Below are 25649 nucleotides of genomic sequence, written 5' to 3' on the forward strand. Positions count from 1 at the left end.
ATTTCGTAGCATAACGATGACATATAGCAATATTTCATTAGTAAAAGAGATTGTTATGGTGTTTTTAAATGGCAATATATCAGCAAATGAAGATATTGGGATATTTTAATGTATCAATATTTTTTCCCTCGTCTTTAGAAGTTTTTAAGTCTGTAAAAAAGAAGTTTTTGAGGAAGAAGAAGAAGTAGAATTTTTTTTTTTTTTTTTTTTTTTTAGACTTTAGAAACTGAGAAGCTGATCAAATATCGGGTTAAATATCGGTGGGGTGGGGTCCGATATTCAGTTTTAAGGCCGATACCGATAGGGGGCCGAATATATCGTGCATCCCTAATCCAATATTTTTAATTGACGGGAACGCATCGCAGCGAACTGGAGTGGAGCGAAAGCCACACTCCTGCCTTTGAATTGAAAACTGCTCCGCTCACATGCTCTGGTAGAAGCTGAAGCAAAAAGGATAACAGAAGCCCGTTAGTGGACTGAAGCAAAGCCCACACCAAGAGTTTTCTATAACTACAGTCATTTAAAAAGCTGAAACGAGGTGATGTGATATTTTTCCTGTGAGGCCGCTCCTGAGTGAGAGACGTAATCGGAAACCTCTCCCTGTAGTAAAGGGACTGGGCTGCTGCTCCGTTGTCCAAAGGTCTTTTAATGAGTCTTTAGAAAGCCAGAAACTTTAGCTGGTTTGCTGTGACGTTTCCACAGTGGGTGATCAATCTGTGGGCTGCGGCTGTTGATTCACTGAATTTTATCAAGTTCAAAGTCGACTCCTTCGTCTGACAGGAAGTTTTATAGGATTACATGGTGTCCCAGGTCCCTACCTTTATAGAGACACTGGTATCACTCTTAAGGAGGACCTAGAACCCACACATAGCCAAACAGTAAAACACTGGTTTAAATCACCATGGTTACTAGGGGCGTGATTATGAGATCTTATCTCATTATTACGAGATAAGATCTCATAATAATAAGATAATATGTTATATTTAGCAGATCAGGAAGGAAAGTCATTGCTGAGCTATGCTACATGAAACACGAACAATGAGTTGGTTGTCAGATTTAATCTGCTTTTATTTCCTTTTAGTTATGCAACACAGTGAAATACTGAGTTTCCTCAATTAGTTTTAGTTTGTTAGCATTGCGCAGTGATTCCTTAGGATTGTTTAGGCGGAAAAGCTCACTCTACCCTGACCTGCTGGAAGTCGCACTGTTCCTGCAGGAGCAAATAAACCAGCACAGGATGCTTATTGGTTATAAATGAATGCATCTGAAATGCATCCCAGCTGGCTTAGTGGTTTCCCAAAGAACTGTCCGCTGGCACCTTCTCAAAATCCTAGATCCGCCAGGAGAAAAGCTGAGGCTTCAGCATTGTTTAAAACGACCAGGTCCCAACTTGATGCGGCATGACCATTCATATGAAAAACGAAAACTTTATGGAATCTGTATTAATAGAGCTGTTGACGGATTTTCACTTATGGTCATAAGGCTGCATGCTTATTATAGGGATGCACGATATTGGGATTTTGGCCGATATCCGATATGCCGATATTTTAAAACTCATGTAGCCGATAACCGATATCGATACTGATGTTAAAGCTGGACAAAAATAAGTAGTCATTGAAAATAGCAGTTTTCTTATCCATTTCTGACACTTTGAAAAATAATAAACTCAAATATATTTTCATATGCTGATATCAAATTGATTTTTAAAAACGCGGTATCGATCTATTTTACTTTCAAAATCTCGTGAAATTTCATCGTTCTGTTACAAACTCTCGTGATATTTTGCAAATTCTTGTGAGATTTTGTTAGTAAAATAGATCGATACCGCGTCAATATATCAACATATAAAAATATGGCAACATTTTGTGAATTTTCGGGGGATTTCGTAGCATAACGATGACATATAGCAATATTTCATTAGTAAAAGAGATTGATATGGTGTTTTTAAATGGCAATATATCAGCATATGAAGATATTGGGATATTTTAATGTATCAATATTTTTTCCCTCGTCTTTAGAAGTTTTTAAGTCTGTAAAAAAGAAGTTTTTGAGGAAGAAGAAGAAGTAGTAGCATTTTTTTCTTTTTGTTTAGACTTTAGAAACTCAGAAGCTGATCAAATATCGGGTTAAATATCGGTGGGGTGGCCGATGTCCGATATTCAGTTTTAAGGTCGATACCGATAGGGGGCCAATTATATCGTGCATCCCTAGCTTATTCCAAAAGTAGTAAGTAGTAATCCCGGAGTTATGTGTTTACTTTGTTGATCAAGTGAAAAACAGGAGCGAATCTACAACTGTTCAGTGGAACAGTTGTAGATATTTATAAGAGATAATCATAAAGACCAGTTTTCTGAGAGATGCTCCCTTACTGTCTCAAGTAAATCATGACCAAATCTATAGACAATATTTCATGATTATGAGATAAGCTGTCTGATTTTATTTTGTTTTTTCGGTTTTGTTTTGTGAATGCAGAACGCTTCCTTAGAAAATGGGCTACCTTTGTACCGCCACTCTGGTAGACAGTGCTGTGGCGCCCTTTGGCTGTGCGGTGCAGCGCGTTATCTGTAGTTGAGGTGGTCACAGTGGAAGACATGAACTGACTCAAACCCCAAACAACATGGATGCCAAAATAACTGAACGATCGATATCATCTAATGAACATGTACAGAGTAGGGATGGGGATCGTTAATATTTATTGATATCGATACCTTTATCGATACTCCTTATCGATCCGAGTCTTTATCGATACCACTATCGATACTTTTCTGTTATTTGGTGGAAAGACGATGCAACAAATTTTTTTAACAGAACTGGTATTGCTTCTATTGCTTAACAAGTGAGCATAACAAAAACGTTTCTAGCCTTCAATAAACATGGCTAATGTGATAGGCCACTTCGAAATGACATAAAACTAACTAGAATATATTTTCACAATTGTTGGTTAATGTATTGTCTACTGTCACTTTTCATCATGTTTTTAGTGATTAGGAGAATATTTAACAAATAAATAATTGTATTTTAAATTAAATGTAATTTTTAATAAATGTTGGCATCAGTAGTTTAATTATATATAGAGCAATATACAACTGTAGTACTCATGTTTCTCACCAAAAACTAAATTTCCCCTTTCTTTACGTTACACTTGAACGCATCATGATAACCTAATTGTCGTTTTACTGAGCCAATCTGAACACATCATCACGCAGCATGTCTGAAACTTTATTTACTTTTCAAGCTAACTAGCTTGTATGCTGCCGATTACAACACGGATTTCACAATTACTATTTTTAACTGACCGGACAAGCTACAAAGTCTGTGTGCGCGCTTATCAGTGGTACTCTGAGTGGATGATTAAGACGGGCCCGACTGTGGTGCGGCGGCAGCAGCAGGAGGAGGAGGAGTCTTTTCCGTTCAGCCATTCTCGAGTCGCGAGCAAAGTTAAGTGCCAGACTTCACTTGTTTTACTTTTAATATCTGTTTGCTTACAATTTCATTGCAAAACATTGGTGGACATGCTGCAGTGATTGGATTGATTAGATTTAAATGCTGTGACGCGACTCGAGGTACACACAATTATGTTACAGGACCTCCGGGAGAAAAAAAACAAAACGACCAGACTCGATAGTGGTATCGATAAGCCCAAACGTTATTGATTTTTGGGTTTTGAAAAAAGTGGAACCGGGTCCTTGTCCTTGATGGAACCGGGTTTCGATCCCCATCCCTAGTACAGAGGCTGGTTTTTTGTCTATAAATTGTATTTAGATAGCAGGAAAATTATCGCAATATAGTGATGATATTGTATCGCAACACCCATGCCAATACTCGCACCTAATGGCTACACTGCGGTTGATGAGGAAGCGGTTTCTGGACTAAGATGGCGCTGCTATCAGCAGTTTGAAGACTGATTTTCCATCAGTCTGATGACAAATGAAGGATTATTCTGTGCTTTATTTGAAAAGTTGCTTCCTGCTGAATTCGGCTGTTTTGATGATAAAAAGATTTTATTTTAGTTTCTTATTGATTTTTATTTTCAAATGGTGTTTAATTCATTAACGGTGACCCGAGCAGATCTCGGCTACATGCAAACCGCTGGACAGAATCTTCCAGATGTTTTCCTCTGCCGGTCTGATCCGTTCTGATAGAGTTTCTGTTCTGTCTCTGCAGCCCAGTAAGGTGCAGCGTCTGGACGCGCCCCCCCGCGGCTCAGAGCGGCACTTCGCCGAGCTCATCGCTCAGAAACGGCGTCTACAGCAGCTGGAGTCCGAGTACGCGCTCAAGATCCAGAAACTGAAGGAGGCTCAGGCTCGGCATAACAAAGCGGTCCCGGCAGAACCGCCGGCTCCAGCCTCCACCCCCCCGCCTGCAGCCCAGAGCCAGCAGCCTCCCCCCGCAAGCCCCTTCCACCTACCTCAGCCGTCTCTGCACGACCTGTCCCAGGACAAGCTGGTTCTGGACAGCGAGGACATCCCTGAGGATCCAGATCCCGCCCCTCCCTCGGCTGCGGTCAAAGGCGGCCGCCGATCCTCCCTCAGGAAGTCCAGCACCTCCTTCACCAAACCCCACCTGGAGACTCCGACCTCTGCGTCTCCTAAAGATGCCGCCGGCTCCAAGCCAACCAAGATGGCCTCCAGCTCGGAGGTCCCCGAGCAGAAGTTTGCAGGTCTGGACCTCGATGGCCTGAAGAAGAGATACCAGCAGCAGGAACGGCTGGAGGAGCTGCTGCAGAGGGAGCTGATAAGAATACAGGAGGATCTGAACGACCCGCCAGCTGGACAGGTAGGTCCCCCTAACCTCCTCAGCTGGTTCTAACCAGCAGGGCTCCTCTGGTCTGATCATTGACTGATCATTAGAGGAACCAACAGGGTTGGTTTGAAGCTGACTTCTCCTCTGGCTCTGATCAGGTGATCCCTGTGGAGCTGGACGCTGGGAACCAGCCTGTGGTATCAGAGCTGAAGCCGGTGTCCTTTGAGCCGTACCACAGCCCCCTGCTGGTCTTCAAGTCCTACAGGTAGAAATGATTTAACCAGAAGCGTTTGGAACGGTTTGGCTGCTGATTGATGATTAGATTAAAGCGTTTTCGCCCGGCAGGTTCAGCCCGTACTACAGAACCAAGGAGAAGTTTTCTCTGAGCTCTGTGACATACAGCAACACCATCGAACCAAACAAGTGTTTCTGCCGCTTCGACCTGAGCGGAACCTGCAACGACGACGGCTGCAGATGGTGAGTTCCTGCCGCTCGGTTCCGTCTCCATCCTGACCGCCGCCCGCTCTAACGGCCGTGTGTCTGCAGGCAGCACATGAGGAACTGCACCATGGGTGGGAACCAGCTCTTCCAGGACATCCTGTCCTATAACCTGACTCTGATCGGCTGTTCAGAGAGCAGCTCGGACGAGGAGATCCGCACCGCCACAGGTGGGGTTGTGCAGAACCGCAGCGTTTGATGCATCCAGAAAGAGAGAAATCATTGAAAATGTTTCTGTTGTGCAGAGAATTACATGAAGAAGCTGTTTGGTCCAAACAAAGACCGGATGGGCGTCGATCAGAAAGCCGTTCTGCTCGTCAGTAAAGTCAACGAGAGCAAGAGACACGGTTGGTAGTGTTGTGATTCTATAGGTAAATTCTATTCCCAGCCCGCTGGGAATTTATGTTTCTGATACTTTAAGATGTTTATTGCCCTCCCCTGTAGGGGTGGTAAAATATCTTAATCAGATATTATTTCAGCTGTTATATAGTGTTTATGACACACAGTCCTACTAACTATGTGTTAGAACAATAGATGAAAGATTGATTCCAGCACTAATCATGGTCAAACAGTTATTTCTGCCCATACAGGTGCTGGTCATAAAATTAGAATATCATGAAAAAGTAGATTGATTTCAGTAATTCCATTTAAAAAGTGAAACTTGTATATTATATTCATACATTACATACAAACTCATATATTTCAGATGTTTATTTTGTTTAATTTTGATGATTACAAATGACAACAAATGAAAATCTCAAATTCATCATATCAGAAAATTTGAATATTACTGAAGACCAATAAAAACAAAGGATTTATAGAAATGTTGGCCAACTGAAAAGTATGAACATGAAAAGTATGAGCATGTACAGCACTCAGTATTTAGTTGGGCCTCCTTTGGCCTGTATTACTGCAGCAATGCGGCGTGGCATGGAGTCGATCAGTCTGTGGCACTGCTCAGGTGTTATGATAGCCCAGGTTGCTCTAATAGTGGCTTTTAGCTCTTCTGAATTGTTGGGTCTGGTGTATTGCATCTTCTTCTTCACAATACCCCATAGATTTTCTATGGGGTTAAGGTCAGGAGAGTTTGCTGGCCAATTAAGAACAGGGATACCATGGTCCTTCAACCAGGTACTGGTAGCTTTGGCACTGTGTGCAGGTGCCAAGTCCTGTTGGAAAATGAAATCTGCATCTCCAAAAAGTTGGTCAGCTGCAGGAAGCATGAAGTGCTCTAAAACTTCCTGGTATGTGGCTGCGTTGACCCTGGACCTCAGAAAACACAATGGACCAACACCAGCAGATGACATGGCACCCCAAACCATCACTGACTGTGGAAACTTTACACTGGACTTCAAGCAACATGAAGTGCCTCTCTTCTTTTCCTCCAGACTCTGGGACCTTGATTTCCAAAGGAAATGCAAAATTTACTTTCATCAGAGAACATGACTTTGGACCACTCACCAGCAGTCCAGTCCTGTTTCTCTTTAGCCCAGGCAAGACGCTTCTGACGCTGTCTGTGGTTCAAGAGTGGCTTGACACAAGGAATGCGACAGCAGAAACCCATGTCTTTCATACGTCTGTGTGTGGTGGTTCTTGAAGCACTCACTCCAGCTGCAGTCCACTCTTTGTGAATCTCCCCCACATTTTTGAATGGGTTTTGTTTCACAATCCTCTCCAGGGTGCGGTTATCTCTCTTGCTTGTACACTTTTTTCGACCACATCTTTTCCTTCCCTTCGCCTCTCTATTAATGTGCTTGGACACTGAGCTCTGTGAACAGCCAGCCTCTTTAGCGATGACCTTTTGTGTCTTGCCCTCCTTGTGCAAGGTATCGATGGTCGTCTTTTGGACAACTGTCAAGTCAGCAGTCTTCCCCATGATTGTGTAGCCTATAGAACTAGACTGAAAGACCATTTAAAGGCTTTTGCAGGTGGTTTCAGTTAATTAGCTGATTAGAGTGTGGCACCAGGGGCCATCAATTTTGAACCTTTTCACAATATTCTAATTTTCTGATATGATGAATTTGAGATTTTCATTTGTTGTCATTTGTAATCATCAAAATTAAACAAAATAAACATCTGAAATATATGAGTTTGTATGTAATGTATGAATATAATATACAAGTTTCACTTTTTAAATGGAATTACTGAAATCAATCTACTTTTTCATGATATTCTAATTTTATGACCAGCACCTGTACATGGAATAAATTCACCACAACTTCTGTTCAAAATATAAGAGTTTATTAACAAAAATCATTCAGCTCCAAGTCAAACATATTTCAGTTTAACACTCTCAACCAAGACTAGTAAAACTCAACTAAACTAAACTAACTACTATGTACAAAGAGGAAGGGGAAAACGGTTGAAAAACATATGACAGGTTAAGATGGATTCTGTGTTTGAAACCAAAATTTATCTGGAAGAATTTGGGATCTGATCAAATTAGCTTTTCACTAATTTTAAGGACATTGGAATGTTTTCAGACCAATTCACAATGCAAATCCATGAGGTGAATAAAACATTATTTGGCCAAATAATGTTCTATTAAATGATTTGCTTAATCAAGAACCAAAAACCTTTAGTTAAATGATTCTTTACCCTCTTTGAAATAGCTAGCAGCGAATAGACATCAGGATTCCACTAAATGACTCTTGGTCAGACTTGGTAATGGAAATGTAATGAGCATTTGAGGAACACGTGAACACTAATGTTATATCAGTGTTTAAACCCTTAGTGAATAAAGCTTGTCTAAGCTTTAGCAACAGCTCAACACATATTCCTGTAGCATAGCGTAGCATGCAGTCCATTCTTTAACATCAATTAGCGTTGTCTTTGCTCAGCTTTAAACACACGATATGATTAGCATCATCAAAGACACATTGCTTGTTCTGTCCCTAATCATGCCAGACCTGCAAACCTTTTTCCATGTCCATTTGGAAAGCTTGAGTTTCATCCAGTTTTGCAGCTCTGCAGTCAGGGACTCATTGTCTCAGTCTCACAGCAGGGGTCCTCTCAGTCTCACACCAGGGCATGCTCCTCATCCAGTTTGGCTCTGTAAGTTCTGAAACTCAAGAGAAATGTATTGCAAAAGTTCTGTTTGCAGCAGTTTGGTTCTGAAGGGTTCGACTTATCCTCGATGGTTCTGGGGATCTGGTTCCCCTGGGGCCCGCATCTCCACTGTGGGCCACAGTGGGCCCCAGCTTTGAGTGCAGGAGCAGAAGCAGGCTGGATCAGAAGAGGGAGAAAGAGAGAAGAGGAGAAGAGAATCCTGTGTGCTCTGTGGTTTTGTTCTGTCCTCACAGGGAGGGGGGTAGTTTTTCACACCTCTACTGGATTCCATGTGACTGCTTGTGACTGCTTTTGCTGAAAAAGGGGGGGCTGCAGAAGTCCCCCAGCTGTTACTCTCCAAAGCTGCATTTTCTTCTCTGGTCATCCTATCAGGATGAAATATGGACACTGCTTCCCAATGTCCAAAAAGTATGATCATGGCATATGGCATAACAGTAGATCCTCCCTTAACTCTGATCATCAGCTGCTGCAGCTTTCAGACCTTTTAATCGACCTGCTCTGGCTTCTCAGTGCCTCCATACACAACCTGCAAAGACACGAGGAGGTGGAAACCAAATCCGTCGGCACAGATTCCCGCCAACCCAGAGGATGACTGCGATGACGAGGCAGCGGCTGCATATCTGACCCCCGAAGAAGGAGGTGAGACTCCAGAGCTGAAGCTGTTTTCCTGTAACAGCTTCTGATTTTATTACGTTTCTGAACAAAGTAAAGTTTTATCAGCTGCAAAAAATTTATTGGAAAGAAATTAGTACCCTTTTAAAAAAAAGAATTTCTTTAATTTATAGGGATGCACAATATAATCGGCCCCCTATCGGTATCGGCCTTAAAACTGAATATCAGACATCGGCCACCCCACCGATATTTAACCCGATATTTGATCAACTTCTGAGTTTCTAAAGTCTAAAAAAAAAAAAAAATACTACTTCTTCTTCTTCCTAAAAACTTATTTTTTACAGACTTAAAAACTTCTAAAGACGAGGGAAAAAATATTGATCCATTAAAATATCCCAATATCTTCATATGCTGATATATTGCCATTTAAAAACACCATATCAATCTCTTTTACTAATGAAATATTGCTATATGTCATCGTTATGCTACGAAATCCCCCGAAAATTCACGAAATTTTGCCATATTTTTATATGTTGATATATTGACGCGGTATCGATCTATTTTACTAACAAAATCTCACAAGAATTTGCAAAATATCACGAGAGTTTGTAACAGAACGATGAAATTTCACGAGATTTTGAAAGTAAAATAGATCGATACCGCGTTTTTAAAAATCAATTAGATATCAGCATATGAAAATATATTTGAGTATATTATTTTTCAAGGTGTCAGAAATGGATAACAAAACTGCTATTTTCAATGACTACTTATTTTTGTCCAGCTTTAACATCGGTATCGATATCGGTTATCGGCTACATGAGTTTTAAAATATCGGCATATCGGGTATCGGCCAAAATCCCAATATCGTGCATCCCTATTAACTTAGGTTATATTCAAATAAAAGCACCCTGTTTCTTTAGCACCAATTCACAACACGTCACATCAGGGGACTTTCCAGTCATTTCAGTGGGATTAAAGGACGCATAGCCACCGCAACCGCTGTCGCGCACTAAAAAAAATCCTGACTATGCGTCGGATGGTCGCAAACCCATGCAGACCGGAAGCAGAAGTGCGCAGACAAAAAGCAGCTGTGATTGGTCCTTAGTATGCCTTTCCGGCTGTCTGTGTGGTCGTCCTTCTCGATTCGGTTTTGGTGGCGCCATTTTTAAAAACCAAGAAACAACTACAATGGATAACTACGACGAAAGGTTAATCAAGGACAAACTATATAAAGATGCCAAGATCTCTGCCAAAACGAAGTTCTCGTGACCATCCGCCGAAGTTCTCGCGAGTTCTCGGATAGGCTCCACCCTGCGCCTTGGTGGGAAACTGCTGTGCTTCCCTAGAAATTCCAGAGCGACGGTGCAGAAGCACACCAGCAAAACTGGTTCACGACCAGACCCAAGCGACATTTGATGTGTTCGGTTGCAGAAGTCTAATCTGCCCTTTAAGGTTCAGTTTTCTACCTATGGGAAACTTAGACAAACTTTATACAAAATGAAATTTCGTTTCGTACAGCTCTCATGACATTAAAGTGCAGCAGTGATTAAAAAAAAAAATCTGATTTTATCCAGTCATTAACTTGTCCAGATTCATATGAAGTCAGAGTTCTGCGTAAAGCTCTCGTGCTTAATAATCACTGATATGAGCAGTTTTATTAGAAAAACACATAACCTATTCTCCATACATGTTTTGAATCATTAGCTCCCCAAAATGTCACAGCCAGGACTCCATCCTCCTTCTCCAGTTTTTTATAATTCCTTAGATTATCTCCTGCTTACATGTCAATATTTTTCTCTGGGCTCATGTCAACTTTTGTCACTTTGAGGGTGAAGCCATCTTGAGAAAGTAAACGGCCTGTGATTGGCTCATTTCCAGGAAATCTTTCTGACTTCAGATTCTCTCCTCCAGTAGAGACAGACCTGTGCTTTCATTGCAGTTTGCAGCATGTATGTAGATCCCAGTTATTTGGACCAAGCTAGCAGCTAATCGCTCCATCTGTGTCATGCTGTTCGATCAGCCGACCTCTCTCAGAGCGTCATGCTTGCTGTGGACGTGGTGACCTCCGACGACCGCCGCTACTTCATCAGCGAGACGGACGACATCTCCAACCTGGAGGCGAGAATCCTGGAGAGTCCAAGAGACACTCAGCTGTGGATCAAACTTGCCTTCAAGTACCTGAACCAAAGCGAGGCGTAAGTTTCTGTCCCAGCTGCTTTTTGCTCCGTGGTTCTGGTTCCAACATGTGTTTGGATCTCTCCAGCTCTGCAGCCGAGTGTCTGGAAGCAGCTCTGAACACCTTGTCTCGAGCTCTGGAGAGCAACTGTGATGACCCCGAGGTGTGGAGCCACTACCTATCTCTGTTCTCCAGGCGAGGCAGCCAGGAGGAGGTGCGGGAGATGTGTGAGATGGCCGTGGAGCACGCGCCCAACCACAGAGTGTGGTGGAAGGTAGGCCCCTGTTTCAGGGCCGAGTCCCCTTTAAAAAGTCACAGTCCTTCCTGATGCTCCTGAGAGCAGCTTCCACTGATTCCACAGTTTGGAGGCGGACGAGTGTTGAGATAAAGCAGTGAGGCGAACATCGGCTCCTGTTCAATAGAACATGAAGCTGCTGTTCCATCTGTGTTACAGGCCTCCGTTAATCCTGCCTGACTTGCAGTGAGACCCGAACTGCTGTCAGCTGTGTTTAGGATCTTCATCAGGTTCTAATGGGTCTTCCTGGTTCTGCTCCTCAGTACCTGAACCTGGAGAGCTCGTTTGAGGGGAAAGACTACGTGTGCGACCGCCTGCTGCAGTTCCTGCAGACCGAGGCGTCGGCGGGCGTCACTGAGAAGCTTTCCTTCCAGCTGATGGAGGCTCTGCTCTACAGAGTGCAGCTGAGTCTGTTCACAGGCCGGATGGAGAGCGCCTTGGCCATCTTACAGGTAAAACTCCTCCTGATGAGACGTTAAAGGCCGCCGACATGTTGTTAGACCGTTTGATGACGGCAGCAGGATGCTCAGATTTAAAATGAATTCATAATAAAGGCTTTCTTATTGGCTGCAGATCTTTTCATGGTGTGTCATTTTTTTTTTCTTTCTCAGGCGGCCTTAAAATCCACTAAGGATCACAGCGTCGCCGAGTTCCTGACGGCCAGCCACAGGGCGCTGCTCTGGCTCTCCTACATCCACCTGACCGAATTTGACCAGCTTCCATCCAGCCTCTACGACCCGGTGCAGTCCGGCCCGGGGCGGCTGGTCTGCACAAAGTCCTTCCAGCTGCCGTGGAGAACGCAGCAGGACATCAGCACGCCGCCCGACATCCTCGTCGCTCTGTTCAAAGGTCTGAGGCGGCGCCTCCGATCAGAGCAGCTAAGGCTCTGATCTCCGATTCTCATCTCTTCTGATGCCGTTTCAGACGCCATCAGTCAGTGTAGCGAGGAATCTGTGCCGGACAGCGAGAGGACGCTGGCCTGCATGCCGCTCTACGCCAACCTCATCCTGCTTTACAAGGTGCTGCAAAGGTGAGTCCATTACTTCTAGTCAGTTCAGTTCATTTAGATAGTGCCAATTCACAACAAACCTTCTCAAGGGACTTTACAGAGACACCACAGCATGTATAGTGGTAATCCAGGCTGTCAGAGGTGTGAATCTGTTAAGGGCTGGTTATAATCCCGGCAGCAGTGTGTCGCAGATATTTTTGATTTATGCCCAATATTGAAGCGTGGTCTGCGCTATGTTATTCCACGCCACAATGCAAGAGGGACAATCAGGAACTAGCTGTGGGTCTAGATAAGGCCGAGGCGGTGAGGAAGTGGGGGCAAGATTGTGTAAAAACGGAGGGACCTGAGGGTAAAAATGAGCAGGGATCCAGGTGGAAAAAGGGTCCCAGCGTTCTCACCAACCTCGCTCTTCTAGCTGATCCATCTTTACGATTCATTTTCCACAATGGCGGTAAAACAAAAAAAACGAGCCGGTAAGGTACCAAACAGGAAATACGCATAGTGTAGAGCGGATGTAGATTTGACCAATCAGAGGCCTCCTGTCTGCGCTCACCTACAATTTTGGACAGGTGCAGCAGAGTGTCTGCAGCAGGGGCGGGGGCACATTTTCACTGCAACACACATGCAGACGACCTGGTTTCTGAGCATAAATCAGCCTTTAGTGTAATTACTTGAACTGCGCATGAACGAAGGAAACACTCAGTGCTCTCTGCACTGCCCTCTGGTGGTCAGTAGGGATAAAATAGAACACATAATTAAAAATCCCCACAAATTTTACTTTATAAAATAAATTATTGTATTTGTTAATATTTAACCTTGAGAATATTTACATATATAAATGATGTTGAATCATTAAATGTAATGTAAATACAGTGGCTGAGGTGAATCAGTTACTGGGAGGATCTAATTAAATGTAACAATTAAACATGTTCACCTTCTATCTTCATCCTGCTTTCTAGTTCAGGGAATCAGTGGAAGCTTTGCTCATGTGTGATTCGTTTGAGTGGGGAAACGGACTGAAGTTGTTCTCCTCTCTGCTTTGGAGGAGGGAGAGGCTCATAGTAGCAATCACTGCTTTCACTTGTTGCCAAAGTCAAATGATGCAGAAAGATTTAGTATGATTTGTCACTTTGTGAGGGGAAAAAATAGAGGGGTCTAATCTAGGTGCGTCTGAAACGTCCCTAAGTTGGCGCCATTGAAGCGAGTGAAGTGAGAGGAGGGCCTCCAATATTGGCAGCGTGATGTTTGAGTCTCCCTGAATAGTTTAATACGTTCTTAATAAAACTGAGGAACAGTAGGACCATCTGAAGGGTCCCGGGGCCGTTTAGGTCTGATCAGGAAGGTGTGTGTCCCTGCAGGTACGATGAGGGCGTGGCTCTGTGTGTCTCCCTGCTGGAGTTCTGCCCCGACTCGTGCTCGCTGCGTGACGCTCTGGCCGACCTCCACATCAGCAGAGGAAACGGCGAGCAGGCCGTCAGCATGTGGCTGAACGCTCTGGCCGACTGCCCACACAACGCCCAGGTGTTCTACCACTGCTGCAGGTTCCTCGTGGCTCAGGTCAGTCCCCCCCCCCCCCACTCACAGAATGCCACCGTTGTTTACACTGTTCAGATCTGATCTGTAATGTCCTCTGCAGGACAAGTCCAACGCCATCCCTCCTCTGTTCCGCGGGTTCATCCTGTCCCTCTGTGAGGACGAACAGAGTCAGAAGGCGCCTGTGGACATCCTGCGGTAGGCAACGCTCCACATGTGGCATCCAGAGGAGTTTACATAAGGTTAACGTCTCTTCTTCATCCAATCAGACACTTCTTAGGCTTTTCAACCCAGGAGCATCTGAGTGGCGCCATCATCAGGAAGGAGCTGGAGGAGCAGCTCAGGCAACAAACATCTTTCCTTCACCTAATTCACTGGTGAGTCTTTCTGTAGCTCTCAGGTCATGACCAAGGTGGGCGGAGCTTAATCCCAGGAGGGATTGGACCTCTGAGCATCTTTAGGGCTAGATTTAAATTTATCTTTTCAGTCGTTGGATGTGGCTGCACGGCTCTGAGGAGGAGGCGGTAGAGGCCTTTGAGCAAGCGTTGGGGTCGGTGCTGCAGCTGGAGGACCTTCACACCCTGTGGATGGAGTGAGTGTTCCTGCTGTGGGGGGGGGATGGAAGCGTAAAGGTTTGCTCCCGCTCGTCTGACTGGGCTCTCTCTGTTCCCACCATAGCTACCTGCTGTTCAGCTGCAGGCCGCAGACCCTCAGCGCCTCCAGGAAGCTGTTCCCAGATCTGGTCCATCGCTGCCTCAGCACGCTCCCCTCACGGCTGGAGCATCCCTTCAACCCCGCACAGTTCTGGAGCTGCTACCACTTCCATAACAAGGTGAGACACCGGCAGGTCCGGAGCGCGGCCGGGTTTACCTCTGAACACCTCAGAGTTGATGGTCGGTAAACCGGAACCACCCAGTTTGTTAATGCAGCTTCAGAAACTTTGAATCAACTTCAGTAACATGAGGATCCGTGTCGCTGCTGCTGATGGTTCCTGTCTCCTCCTGCAGGTCGTGTCCCTCTACCTGAGACATGTGCCGCAATCCCAGCATGCTTTGGTGCTGGAGAGGCTGAGAAACGCCATGCCAGGCAACACTGAGCTGGGCCTTAGGTACGCACACCTTCTCATCCTGCTATATCTAGTGAGGACCATCTCTTTGACTCCCTGTTGCTTTCAGGAGTACCGAACTGCCGGAGCAGGGTTCCGCCATTTTTACATCAGTATCAGAAATGCAGTCGGTCCGACGGGAATCTAATGGCCCTCAGGTTTAAGGTTCCTCCCAAACTTCTGGTGTGACCTTTTTGTGTTTATTTAAAAGTAGAGACAATCAAGTAACAGAGAGCAGCATTTAAACAGCACATGTCCTCACAAAAAACAGGAGCACACGCTTTTACGCCCCTACAGATTCGTCCGTGATGTTGCAGCTCTGTGTGAGCCGTGCTGTTGCCTTGCAGGTTGCTGCATCAGGAGTTTGTTGAGGGAAACATGGAGCAGCTGAAGTTTCAGGCCCGTATGCTGACCACCAACACTCCCAGATGTTTGTCCAGCTGGAGAATGTGAGTGAAGACCTCAGCGACTGTGGATCATGATCATAACAGATCAGATATGATTCAATAGTTTGATTTCCAGCTGAACCTCTGGTTGATATGTAGAACTGAGTATAGATTCAGGTTCTTATTTATTTTTTCTCAAATGCAGCTTGTTCCAGATGTTTTGTGATTAAACCTTATCCTTTATAGGAGTCTCAGACTTTCAGTTCAGCATAAATTATTATATATATATATATATATATATTATAGTTTATAATCTCTGGAATATGTTGGCCTAAATTACTGCACTCATTTGTGATATATGAGCTGAATTCCCAGCTTATTGCAGCTCTAAGCGATCAGTTTAAATCAAAGCACTTGAGGAACTGGTTCAGTGTTGGTCTCAGTTTGGGAGACCGACCATCGACAGCAGATCCAAAGATCAGAACCGACTGACTGACTGTTTGTGGTGTTTGTGTTCAGAGCGATCGCTGTGGAGCTGGAGCTGAAGGAGCGTGGCCAGGTGAGTCCCTGTACTGTTGGGGGGGGGGGCTAACTTCATCATTCAGTCTGCAGTAACCATCATCTCTGCACTCAATTGGATAGACCTACAACCAATAAGAACAACGGAGTGCGTGACGTATGTTAAGCAATGCATAGTTGTTGTCAACAAAAATCAAAGCGTGCAGTTTCACGCCTAGAATAAGAAGATGAGACTTGATCGCGTTTCTCTGTTCCTCTTTTAAAATTAATTTGCTGTCAATATCTTCTAGAACAGACCTAATAGCAGAATCTACTCACCTCAACTCTCCAGCGGCAGCCATTGTTGTTGTCACCCAAGCGCGCTTTGGTCACGTGGTTGATTACGTTACTGTTGATCATCTGTCCATCATCGTATAAAGCCCGCCCTGACAATTTGATAGGCCCGCCAGATATTGTGCGAGCATACTCGCGCTACTATTGAGCAATGCCAGACCGAACTTCCCGACCTCAAACGTTGTGGGCAGGACTAAGTTCGGAATGGCACCCAGGCTAATTATTTTCATATTTAAGCGTAAAATTTGTAACCTGACAACAGCCAGATGCATGTCTCGCTCCGCCTACTGTAGCTCCACTCACATACATCTGGGAACCCGCCATAGGAATTGCCTTTACTGAAGGCTGGGCCTTATCAAAACTCCTTGCATATGATTGGATAAGCCACTTGTCTGTCATCTTTATTGACGTGCTATTTCAACCACTCACATCGAAGCTAACCCGTGACGCTGTGAGAGGAGGAGCCATTTGGTAGATCAAGCTCTTGCCAAATCCGGTCGGGAGAAGGGCGAAAACATCGTTTCCACCAACAAAAGCCTTCAAAGCCGTTCTCTGATGTTCTTTTAATGAAACAATATCAGATAGATTGGACAACACAGAAGAAATAGCAGCATCAATGCCAACGCTTGCTTCCTCAATGCGAGCCGCCATTGTTGTTGGAATCTCACGGTCGCTTCTCCACTCCAGGACACACCCGCCCTGCGTCCTGATTGGACAGACCATAAATTCGGTTGGGGAAATCACTTTCAATGAGCGGGTTCCCAGATGTATGTGAGTGGAGCTAGGCGGAGCGAGACATGCATCTGGCTGTTGTCAGGTTATAAAATTTCATCTTTACACCACATTTTTTTTAACCCTAAACTTTTCCAAAGAAGCAGGACTATGTCCTCTCTATATACAGGTGCTGGTCATAAAATTAGAATATCATGAAAAAGTAGATTGATTTCAGTAATTCCATTTAAAAAGTGAAACTTGTATATTATATTCATACATTACATACAAACTCATATATTTCAGATGTTTATTTTGTTTAATTTTGATGATTACAAATGACAACAAATGAAAATCTCAAATTCATCATATCAGAAAATTAGAATATTGTGAAAAGGTTCAAAATTGATGGCCCCTGGTGCCACACTCTAATCAGCTAATTAACTCAAACCACCTGCAAAAGCCTTTAAATGGTCTTTCAGTCTAGTTCTATAGGCTACACAATCATGGGGAAGACTGCTGACTTGACAGTTGTCCAAAAGACGACCATCGACACCTTGCACAAGGAGGGCAAGACACAAAAGGTCATTGCTAAAGAGGCTGGCTGTTCACAGAGCTCAGTGTCCAAGCACATTAATAGAGAGGCGAAGGGAAGGAAAAGATGTGGTCGAAAAAAGTGTACAAGCAAGAGAGATAACCGCACCCTGGAGAGGATTGTGAAACAAAACCCATTCAAAAATGTGGGGGAGATTCACAAAGAGTGGACTGCAGCTGGAGTGAGTGCTTCAAGAACCACCACACACAGACGTATGAAAGACATGGGTTTCTGCTGTCGCATTCCTTGTGTCAAGCCACTCTTGAACCACAGACAGCGTCAGAAGCGTCTTGCCTGGGCTAAAGAGAAACAGGACTGGACTGCTGGTGAGTGGTCCAAAGTCATGTTCTCTGATGAAAGTAAATTTTGCATTTCCTTTGGAAATCAAGGTCCCAGAGTCTGGAGGAAAAGAAGAGAGGCACTTCATCCATGTTGCTTGAAGTCCAGTGTAAAGTTTCCACAGTCAGTGATGGTTTGGGGTGCCATGTCATCTGCTGGTGTTGGTCCATTGTGTTTTCTGAGGTCCAGGGTCAACGCAGCCACATACCAGGAAGTTTTAGAGCACTTCATGCTTCCTGCAGCTGACCAACTTTTTGGAGATGCAGATTTCATTTTCCAACAGGACTTGGCACCTGCACACAGTGCCAAAGCTACCAGTACCTGGTTGAAGGACCATGGTATCCCTGTTCTTAATTGGCCAGCAAACTCTCCTGACCTTAACCCCATAGAAAATCTATGGGGTATTGTGAAGAAGAAGATGCAATACACCAGACCCAACAATTCAGAAGAGCTAAAAGCCACTATTAGAGCAACCTGGGCTATCATAACACCTGAGCAGTGCCACAGACTGATCGACTCCATGCCACGCCGCATTGCTGCAGTAATACAGGCCAAAGGAGGCCCAACTAAATACTGAGTGCTGTACATGCTCATACTTTTCATGTTCATACTTTTCAGTTGGCCAACATTTCTATAAATCCTTTGTTTTTATTGGTCTTCAGTAATATTCTAATTTTCTGATATGATGAATTTGAGATTTTCATTTGTTGTCATTTGTAATCATCAAAATTAAACAAAATAAACATCTGAAATATATGAGTTTGTATGTAATGTATGAATATAATATACAAGTTTCACTTTTTAAATGGAATTACTGAAATCAATCTACTTTTTCATGATATTCTAATTTTATGACCAGCACCTGTATGAGGCGGAAACTAGTGAAATTATTCACCAAATATTTCAGCTAATCATCATACTCTGTTAGCCTGTTTTACAAGCTGAACTTGGATGTTCCTCTTATTTTTCCTATTATTAATTTTAAACTGAGATTAGCATCTATTGTTAGCGATAAGCATCACAGTGGAAATCAGTCTGCAGCATCTTCCATAAGGAAAAGAAGTAAATAGCTTGACTAAAACAGCTTAAACATCTTTGTTCCGCTTCTGAATTTTTAATTTCCTGGCAAAATTAAAAAATCAGAAAAAAACAGCGTCCACAGTGAGGAGTGTTTTTGGTGCCTGGAGGCTACGGACCAGTAATATGAGACAGAAATCTGAGGCTCATCTCTCTCCCGCAGGTGTTTCCTGTCTACAGCTGTTCCTTAGCCTCTGCTCAACTGAGCCGACGCTCCGCCGTCTCCTCTTTTCTTCTTCTTCTCTTATTTTGTCTGTTGTTCTTCTAGGTGCGTCTTCTGTATCAGCAAGCTCTCCAAAACCTGCCGCTGTGCGCCGCCCTGTGGAAAGATGTAATTCACCTGTGACACACAAACACACACACACACTCAGTAGTTAATGCTCCTTCACCTCCTCAGTAATTGAAGCTTTTATTTTGAAAGGCCCACTTTGAGCTGATGTTTGTGTTCTTGACATGACATGAAGCATGCACTTTCTGGACCAACTGAATAGCTAAAAACAAAAAAACCACAGATGGGAAAAAAAAAAAATGTTTTCATCTATTTTTTTGTGGACTGGGTCTGACACCAGAACCGGTTCTCATCTGTACCCAGAAAACAGTTTGAGCTTTCAGACTGTTTAAACACGCCATAAACATTTAGTCAGTGAAACTGGAGGAAAGTTTGTATTTGAAAGAGATCAGAACCAGTCATGGACCCAGTCTTGGTTCTGGAACACGACTTAGTTTCCTCTAATGTGAAGGAGTTAAAGGAACCTAAAGTGAGGCTGTAGATGATGTACAGGCTGATCAGTATCCGTCTGTATCGATCACTTTGTTTTGATTGGTTCCTGATGATCAGATATGGATCAGAGACTCTAGAGGTCATGTGACTGAGCTGTTTTGACTCGCCTCTGTACAGCATGTTCACCTCGCCCTTCCCTCCGTCCCCTCCACCCCTGTGTGACCTCATCTGTCTGCTCCCCCCTTCTGATGCTCCTCCCCTTCCTCTGTTCTCCTCCTGCTCCCCTCTCTGCTCTCTGCCCCTCCTCTTTGCAGCGGTTGTTGTTCGAGGCGGCGGAAAGCGGAGCCTCCGACCGTCTGCAGCGGCTGGTGGACAGCTGCCAACAGGCGGGGGTCATCTTAAGTGTCGGGGGGGTGGATCTGTGATCAGACTGATAGTAGAGCTGATCAGTGGGTGACTGATTGACGAGGTAAGGCCACGCCCCCAGCCTGCCACCCTACCTCAGTGAATGTAAGTATGAGCTGCTGCTGAGTGACGCCTTTGCTCTTCACCACCTTCTCTTTAGTTGCTCTCACCTTTCAGTTGGACCCATTTCCCTCCCCTTTTTTTTATTTCACTCACTTAAGAAGCGGTGGGGCAGCCACACCCCCCCTCCCCCCCCCACTTTTATTTTTTGTTTTCTATGTGTGTGGACTTTTATTTTGGTAAAACTGATCAAAGACAAGTGTTCAGGCTGTTGAACCGGTATCAGTGTGAAGACGGCCGCCTGCCGCTGTAGTGTTTTCTGATTGGCTGATATGTAAGAGACTGCCACGGAAACCGAGTCGCCACGGGAAGCCGCAGAACTCAGCCGGACTGCTCATGTGCAATCTGTTGTCGTAACAACTAAAAAGACTTTTGTTCTGCCAGTGTTGTTTTCTACATATTAAATGTTATTAAATTATTTTTTATAAAGATGGAAATGAGTCTGGAGTTTTCTTGTGTCAGTGTTGTTGTTTTTTTTAAACATGACGCCATGATGGATGGTCGGACATCACAAGTCAGACCTGCTGGAACTGAAAATCGCATCAATTGCTTGAACAGATAATCGACTCGTGTTTTAAGAAAATGGTTTTGAATTCAAATGAAAAAATCTGATTTGTTTGGGGACAATGCTCTGAAAACACCAGCAGATTGTTGATTAACTTCTGATGAAGATGAGGATCAACCATGAAGACTTCACCTTGTCTGAAAAAACCAAAGGAAGCAAAGATTAAACTGAGATTCTGCATTTCTTAGGAACCATTGCAGAAACCAGTCACTCTGATCCCTGAGAGCTGCCGTCTTAGGGCCGGATCTATCAAAGGTTTGCGTGTATAAAAACGTGCACGCTAAAAATGTACAAACTGATCTATCAACAGCGTGCTAAAAGGATTTGGTCTTTAAAACGTGCTAAATAGCGCCTCTTATCCATTTAGTACTTTTTCTGCAATGAATATGCAATATGGGGCGTTTACACGCAAAAGTGCGTCTTGTAGGAGGAGAACATGTAAATATATTAATTTAGCACTTGCAACGTGATTTATCAAACCTGAAAGCAATTTTGCTAACGGTATCTGACTCTATATTTAACACGTTTCAAAAGCAGGTGCAAATGGTCTGTATGCGTAATTGCGCACACATGGCAGCGGTTATTGTCGCAAGAAGGAGACATCGAAATGAAGCAAGGAGACGCAGAGAACGCATTTTTTCACTCCGTGTGAATATTTTGGAATGAACGAGGAAACGATCATCAAAACATATCGTTTATCCAGCATTGCCATTTTGGAGCTGTTGGGGGAACTCCGAATGGATTTGGAGCCAGCCACAAGGAGGACCCACGCAATACCAGATATCACAAAACATTGGATCTCCCAATCTAGTTTTTCAGAAGTGCTGTCTGTCGTTCTAAATGACATGTCGCCCTGACACCCTAAAAAAAATAATAAAAAAAATAAAATAAATATATATATATATATATATATATATATTGGAGGGTGTGGGGGTGTCACTGTAAGATTTAAATTTCTTAATGCACTAGTTTGTACAAACTACTTTGCCGCAAACCACAAAACGCGCAAAACCATCATTTAAATAGGGCGTCTCCAACAGTTTTGCACCTGCCACCAGTTACGCAATCACTCTTGTTAAATCACCCGCAAACCATGGTTCAGCCCCTTGCGCAAAATTCCAGTTTGCGAGCGCAAATTACTGCACGCAAAATTGGATCTTGATAAATCCGATCCTTAGTTTTAAAACTTAAACAATATAAAGTCATTTTTGACAATTTACATCAAATCATAATTTGATAAAGTAAGAATAGGACTTAAATGAACTTAAAAAAATGTCCATAAAAATACAACACACATCATTAAATCATGAAATACCAGATTGTATCGAAATAACAGTTTAAACAGTGCTGTTTAAAAATTCTGACACATTTTGTCCGTTTTCTGATCTCTAAATGTATAAATTACCTTTGTGTGTATATGACACATTAAATCCAAAATGTTCTTCCATACTGTATAAACCATTTTACAGCAATTTATAGGCGATTATGGTCTATTTAATGCAGAATTAAAGATTCTTACAATTTAAAGCACATGTATAGGAAAAAAATTGTGATTTTTTTTTTTATTAAGCCATTGATATTTACATGAAAAATACTCTCAGAGAGGATGGCAAAAGTGTACATGAACAGATGATTAATTAAAATTGAAAAATACAACATAAAACAAATAGCAGGGGATTTATATCAAACATTTGGAGAGAAAGAGCCATAGAAATATGAAAAACAACTAGAATAGCAGATGTTGGAAAGATTTCAAGACTCAATCTTTGGCATATTTTATCTTTTTAAGAGAAGAAAAAAAGGTTTCAAATACATTAATAAACCAATGAAAGGAAGGTTTAGCATTTCTCCATTTAGCACAGTGGATATGACATTTATCCAACAGCAGGACATTAATAGTATCAGAAACAGACAAGGGAAGATGGTCCAAATAAAAAATGACATCAAGAAACATGTTCAAGAGTTTCACTATTATTATTACAAAAGGAACATTGATCCACCTCCAAACCAAATCCTTTTCTTAAAAATTCTGCCACAGGATAAATTCTGTTTATAACTTTCTTTGGCTTTAGGTAGAATAGACCATTTAACACATTTTGAGAAAGCTTTATCAACTGTATGTGAACTACCAGGATTATCTCTCTTCCAAGTAAATCTATCATAATCATGAAATTTTCTGGCTTTCAAAAAACTGCTAATGAATTTATTATTGCATTTTTATCAAGCAAGTTGCATTGTGAAATCAACAAATTGGGCAATATTGGTGGGTAATTATTATATAACCTAGAATATCTAACCAAGTGAATTAAAAGCAGTGGAATCGATTTACACAGTTTGTTATACTCTCTTAGAGAAAAATTTACATTATATATATATTTTTTAACCTGAATGACTTAAAATATCGCTGTTTATCATCCAATGAATCTAACATAATGTCTTTGTTGAGCCATTCCTTTTCAAAGATAATAATAATAATACATTTTATTTAACAGCGCCTTTCTTGACACTCAAGGTCACTTTACAAATAATACAAAAAAATAAAAAGAGATGAAAATACAGATACAGGAACATAAAAAACAATAAAACAATCATGGATAGGGAAAAGAGCAGTATATTCACAGATAAGCTGGAACAGATGGGTTTTGAGTCTGGCTTTGAATAAGGGGAGAGAGTCAATACTGCGGAGGTCGGGAGGAAGTGAGTTCCAGAGCTGGGGAGCAGAGCGGCTGAAGGCTCTGCTCCCCATGGTGACAAGTCGAGCTGAAGGTACAGTGAGGTGGATGGAGGAGGAGGATCTAAGGGAGCGGGAGGAGGTGGCAATGTGAAGGAGGTCTGACAGATATGGAGGAGCAAGGTTATGGATGGCTTTGAAAGTATAGAGAAGGATTTTAAATTGAATTCTGAATTGAACTGGGAGCCAATGGAGTTGGTGAAGAACAGGGGAAATATGATGGAAGGAGGGGGTTCTGGTGATGACACGAGCAGCAGAGTTCTGAAGAAGTTGAAGTTTATGGAGAGATTTATGAGGGAGGCCAAAAAGAAGAGAATTACAATAGTCAAGACGGGAGGTGATGAGGCTGTGGATAAGGACAGAGGCAGTATGAGTGGTGAGGGAGGAACGGAGACGGTTAATGTTGCGAAGGTGGAAGTATGCAGACCTGGTAATTTTATTTATGTGAGACTGAAAGGAGAGGGAGGAGTCGAGGATGACACCCAGACTCTTGACCTGAGGGGAGGGGGAGACTAAGGAGTTGTCAATGGGTAGTGAGAAACTTTTGATTTTAGATAGGGTGGATTTAGTGGCAACGAGGAGGAGTTCTGTTTTATCACTGTTTAGTTTAAGGAAGTTTGAGGTGAACCAGTCTTTAATTTCAAGTAGGCAGTTAGTAAGGGACAAGGGGGGGAGTGAGGAAGTGGGTTTACTGGATAAATAAAGCTGGGTGTCATCCGCGTGAAAGTGAATGTTGAATTTCCGGAAAATACTGCCAAGGGGAAGAAGGTAGGTGATGAAGAGGAGGGGGCCAAGAACTGAGCCTTGAGGAACACCAGAAGTGACAGGGGAAGGGTGCGAAGTGAAAGATTTGAGCTGAATAAACTGAGTGCGGTCGGAGAGATATGAGCGGATGAGGTCAGAAATTTCAGAAGAAGTGGGCAGTAGGAAGGAGGAAAATGACTGGCTACGGGGGAGGGGGAGTGGGAGGCAAGGCGGTCATATGTAATTGCTGGTGAATGGAGCAGATTTTTTCATTAAAGAAGGTTGACAAAGAATTACAGGTCTGAGTAGAATACATGTAAGAAGGCAGGGTGTCAGGGGGGTCAAAGATCTTATGCATTATGGAAAAGAGAGACTTGGAATTTCCATCATTGGAACAGATAAGGTCAGAATAGTAATTTGATTTAGTAATGGCTATTGAATTTGAATATTGAAGTAGATGAGTTTTATGCATTTCTTTGTGTATGGAGAGACCAGTTTTTTTGTGGAGGCGTTCCAGTTGCCGACCTTTGGCTTTCATGAGGCGGAGCTCAGCAGTAAACCAAGGGGCAGAGCGGGAAAAGGATACAGACCGGGTTTTGAGAGGGGCAAGGGAATTGAGATTTACGATTAATTGTGGGTGAAAATAATTTTCCAATAATGCAAAATCTGCTTGTTGAAGTTAGACATCTTAGTTGGAATGTTTAAATGACTCTAAAAACAGATTTTATACCACTTACAGCTGATGAGTTTACCATCAAAGGAGAAACACTTCTTGTGCTTGCTCCTTTCATTCTAGCAACAGTGGAGTTGTGTGCAGAGAAGTGTCAGGGTCAAAGGTCCTCCCAATGATGAAAATACTCTATATGGCACTAGAGCGTAATGATTCAACTTTGCGGACTGAGGCAGCAAAACGCCTACATGAGTACCTGAAGCATTGAGTCACAGACACTGCTTCCAACCTGGAGTCATTAAGTGTGTTGACCCTGGGGACACTTCTAGACCCCAGATGTACTACGGTCAGAATGTACATCTATAATTGGAAGCACAAATGAGCCCCAGCCAGGAATATCTTCACTTCAGGCATCATGTTGGGCATTATTTGTTTGTCGTTTGTCAGTCATGTACTAAAATGGCTATTTGTTTTTGTTTTTTTGTTTTTTTTTTAGATAACCTTTAGAAACTTCTTGAGATCGAAGTGGGGAGGCAGAAAGTGCCACAGCTGATGCCATCCACGAAGTACATAGATACTTGGTAGAGGGCTATATTGCTAGGTCCCAGGATCCTATTATATCCATCTATCCATCCATCCAGCCATCCATCCATCCATCCATCCATCTTCTTCCGCTTATCAAGGGTCGGGTCT

General features: G+C 43.1%; 1 protein-coding gene across 2 annotated transcripts in view; it reads left to right on the top strand.

Annotated features, from left to right (window-relative positions):
* The window catches only part of LOC119781639 (zinc finger C3H1 domain-containing protein-like), a 35453-nt gene extending 14774 nt beyond the window's left edge, over positions 1-20679 (top strand). For both annotated transcript variants that reach the window (XM_038282179.1, XM_038282178.1), the window contains exons 15-35: positions 4165-4776; positions 4902-5008; positions 5089-5220; positions 5290-5411; positions 5487-5588; positions 8821-8949; positions 10943-11117; positions 11186-11372; positions 11657-11845; positions 12005-12242; positions 12318-12423; positions 13761-13959; positions 14039-14133; positions 14205-14312; positions 14423-14527; positions 14614-14767; positions 14943-15043; positions 15388-15489; positions 15946-15985; positions 19269-19331; positions 20036-20679. In XM_038282179.1, coding sequence (XP_038138107.1) covers positions 4165-4776; positions 4902-5008; positions 5089-5220; positions 5290-5411; positions 5487-5588; positions 8821-8949; positions 10943-11117; positions 11186-11372; positions 11657-11845; positions 12005-12242; positions 12318-12423; positions 13761-13959; positions 14039-14133; positions 14205-14312; positions 14423-14527; positions 14614-14767; positions 14943-15043; positions 15388-15489; positions 15946-15985; positions 19269-19331; positions 20036-20146 — 3177 coding nt within the window. In that variant the 3' untranslated portion in view covers positions 20147-20679. The remainder of the gene's footprint in view (positions 1-4164; positions 4777-4901; positions 5009-5088; positions 5221-5289; positions 5412-5486; positions 5589-8820; positions 8950-10942; positions 11118-11185; positions 11373-11656; positions 11846-12004; positions 12243-12317; positions 12424-13760; positions 13960-14038; positions 14134-14204; positions 14313-14422; positions 14528-14613; positions 14768-14942; positions 15044-15387; positions 15490-15945; positions 15986-19268; positions 19332-20035) is intronic.
* Positions 20680-25649: the final 4970 nt, after the last annotated feature.

The sequence above is a fragment of the Cyprinodon tularosa genome, unplaced genomic scaffold (genome assembly GCF_016077235.1).
Source record: "Cyprinodon tularosa strain WSP-4 unplaced genomic scaffold, ASM1607723v1 ctg180, whole genome shotgun sequence".
In the NCBI taxonomy this organism is placed as follows: Eukaryota; Metazoa; Chordata; class Actinopteri; order Cyprinodontiformes; family Cyprinodontidae; genus Cyprinodon; species Cyprinodon tularosa.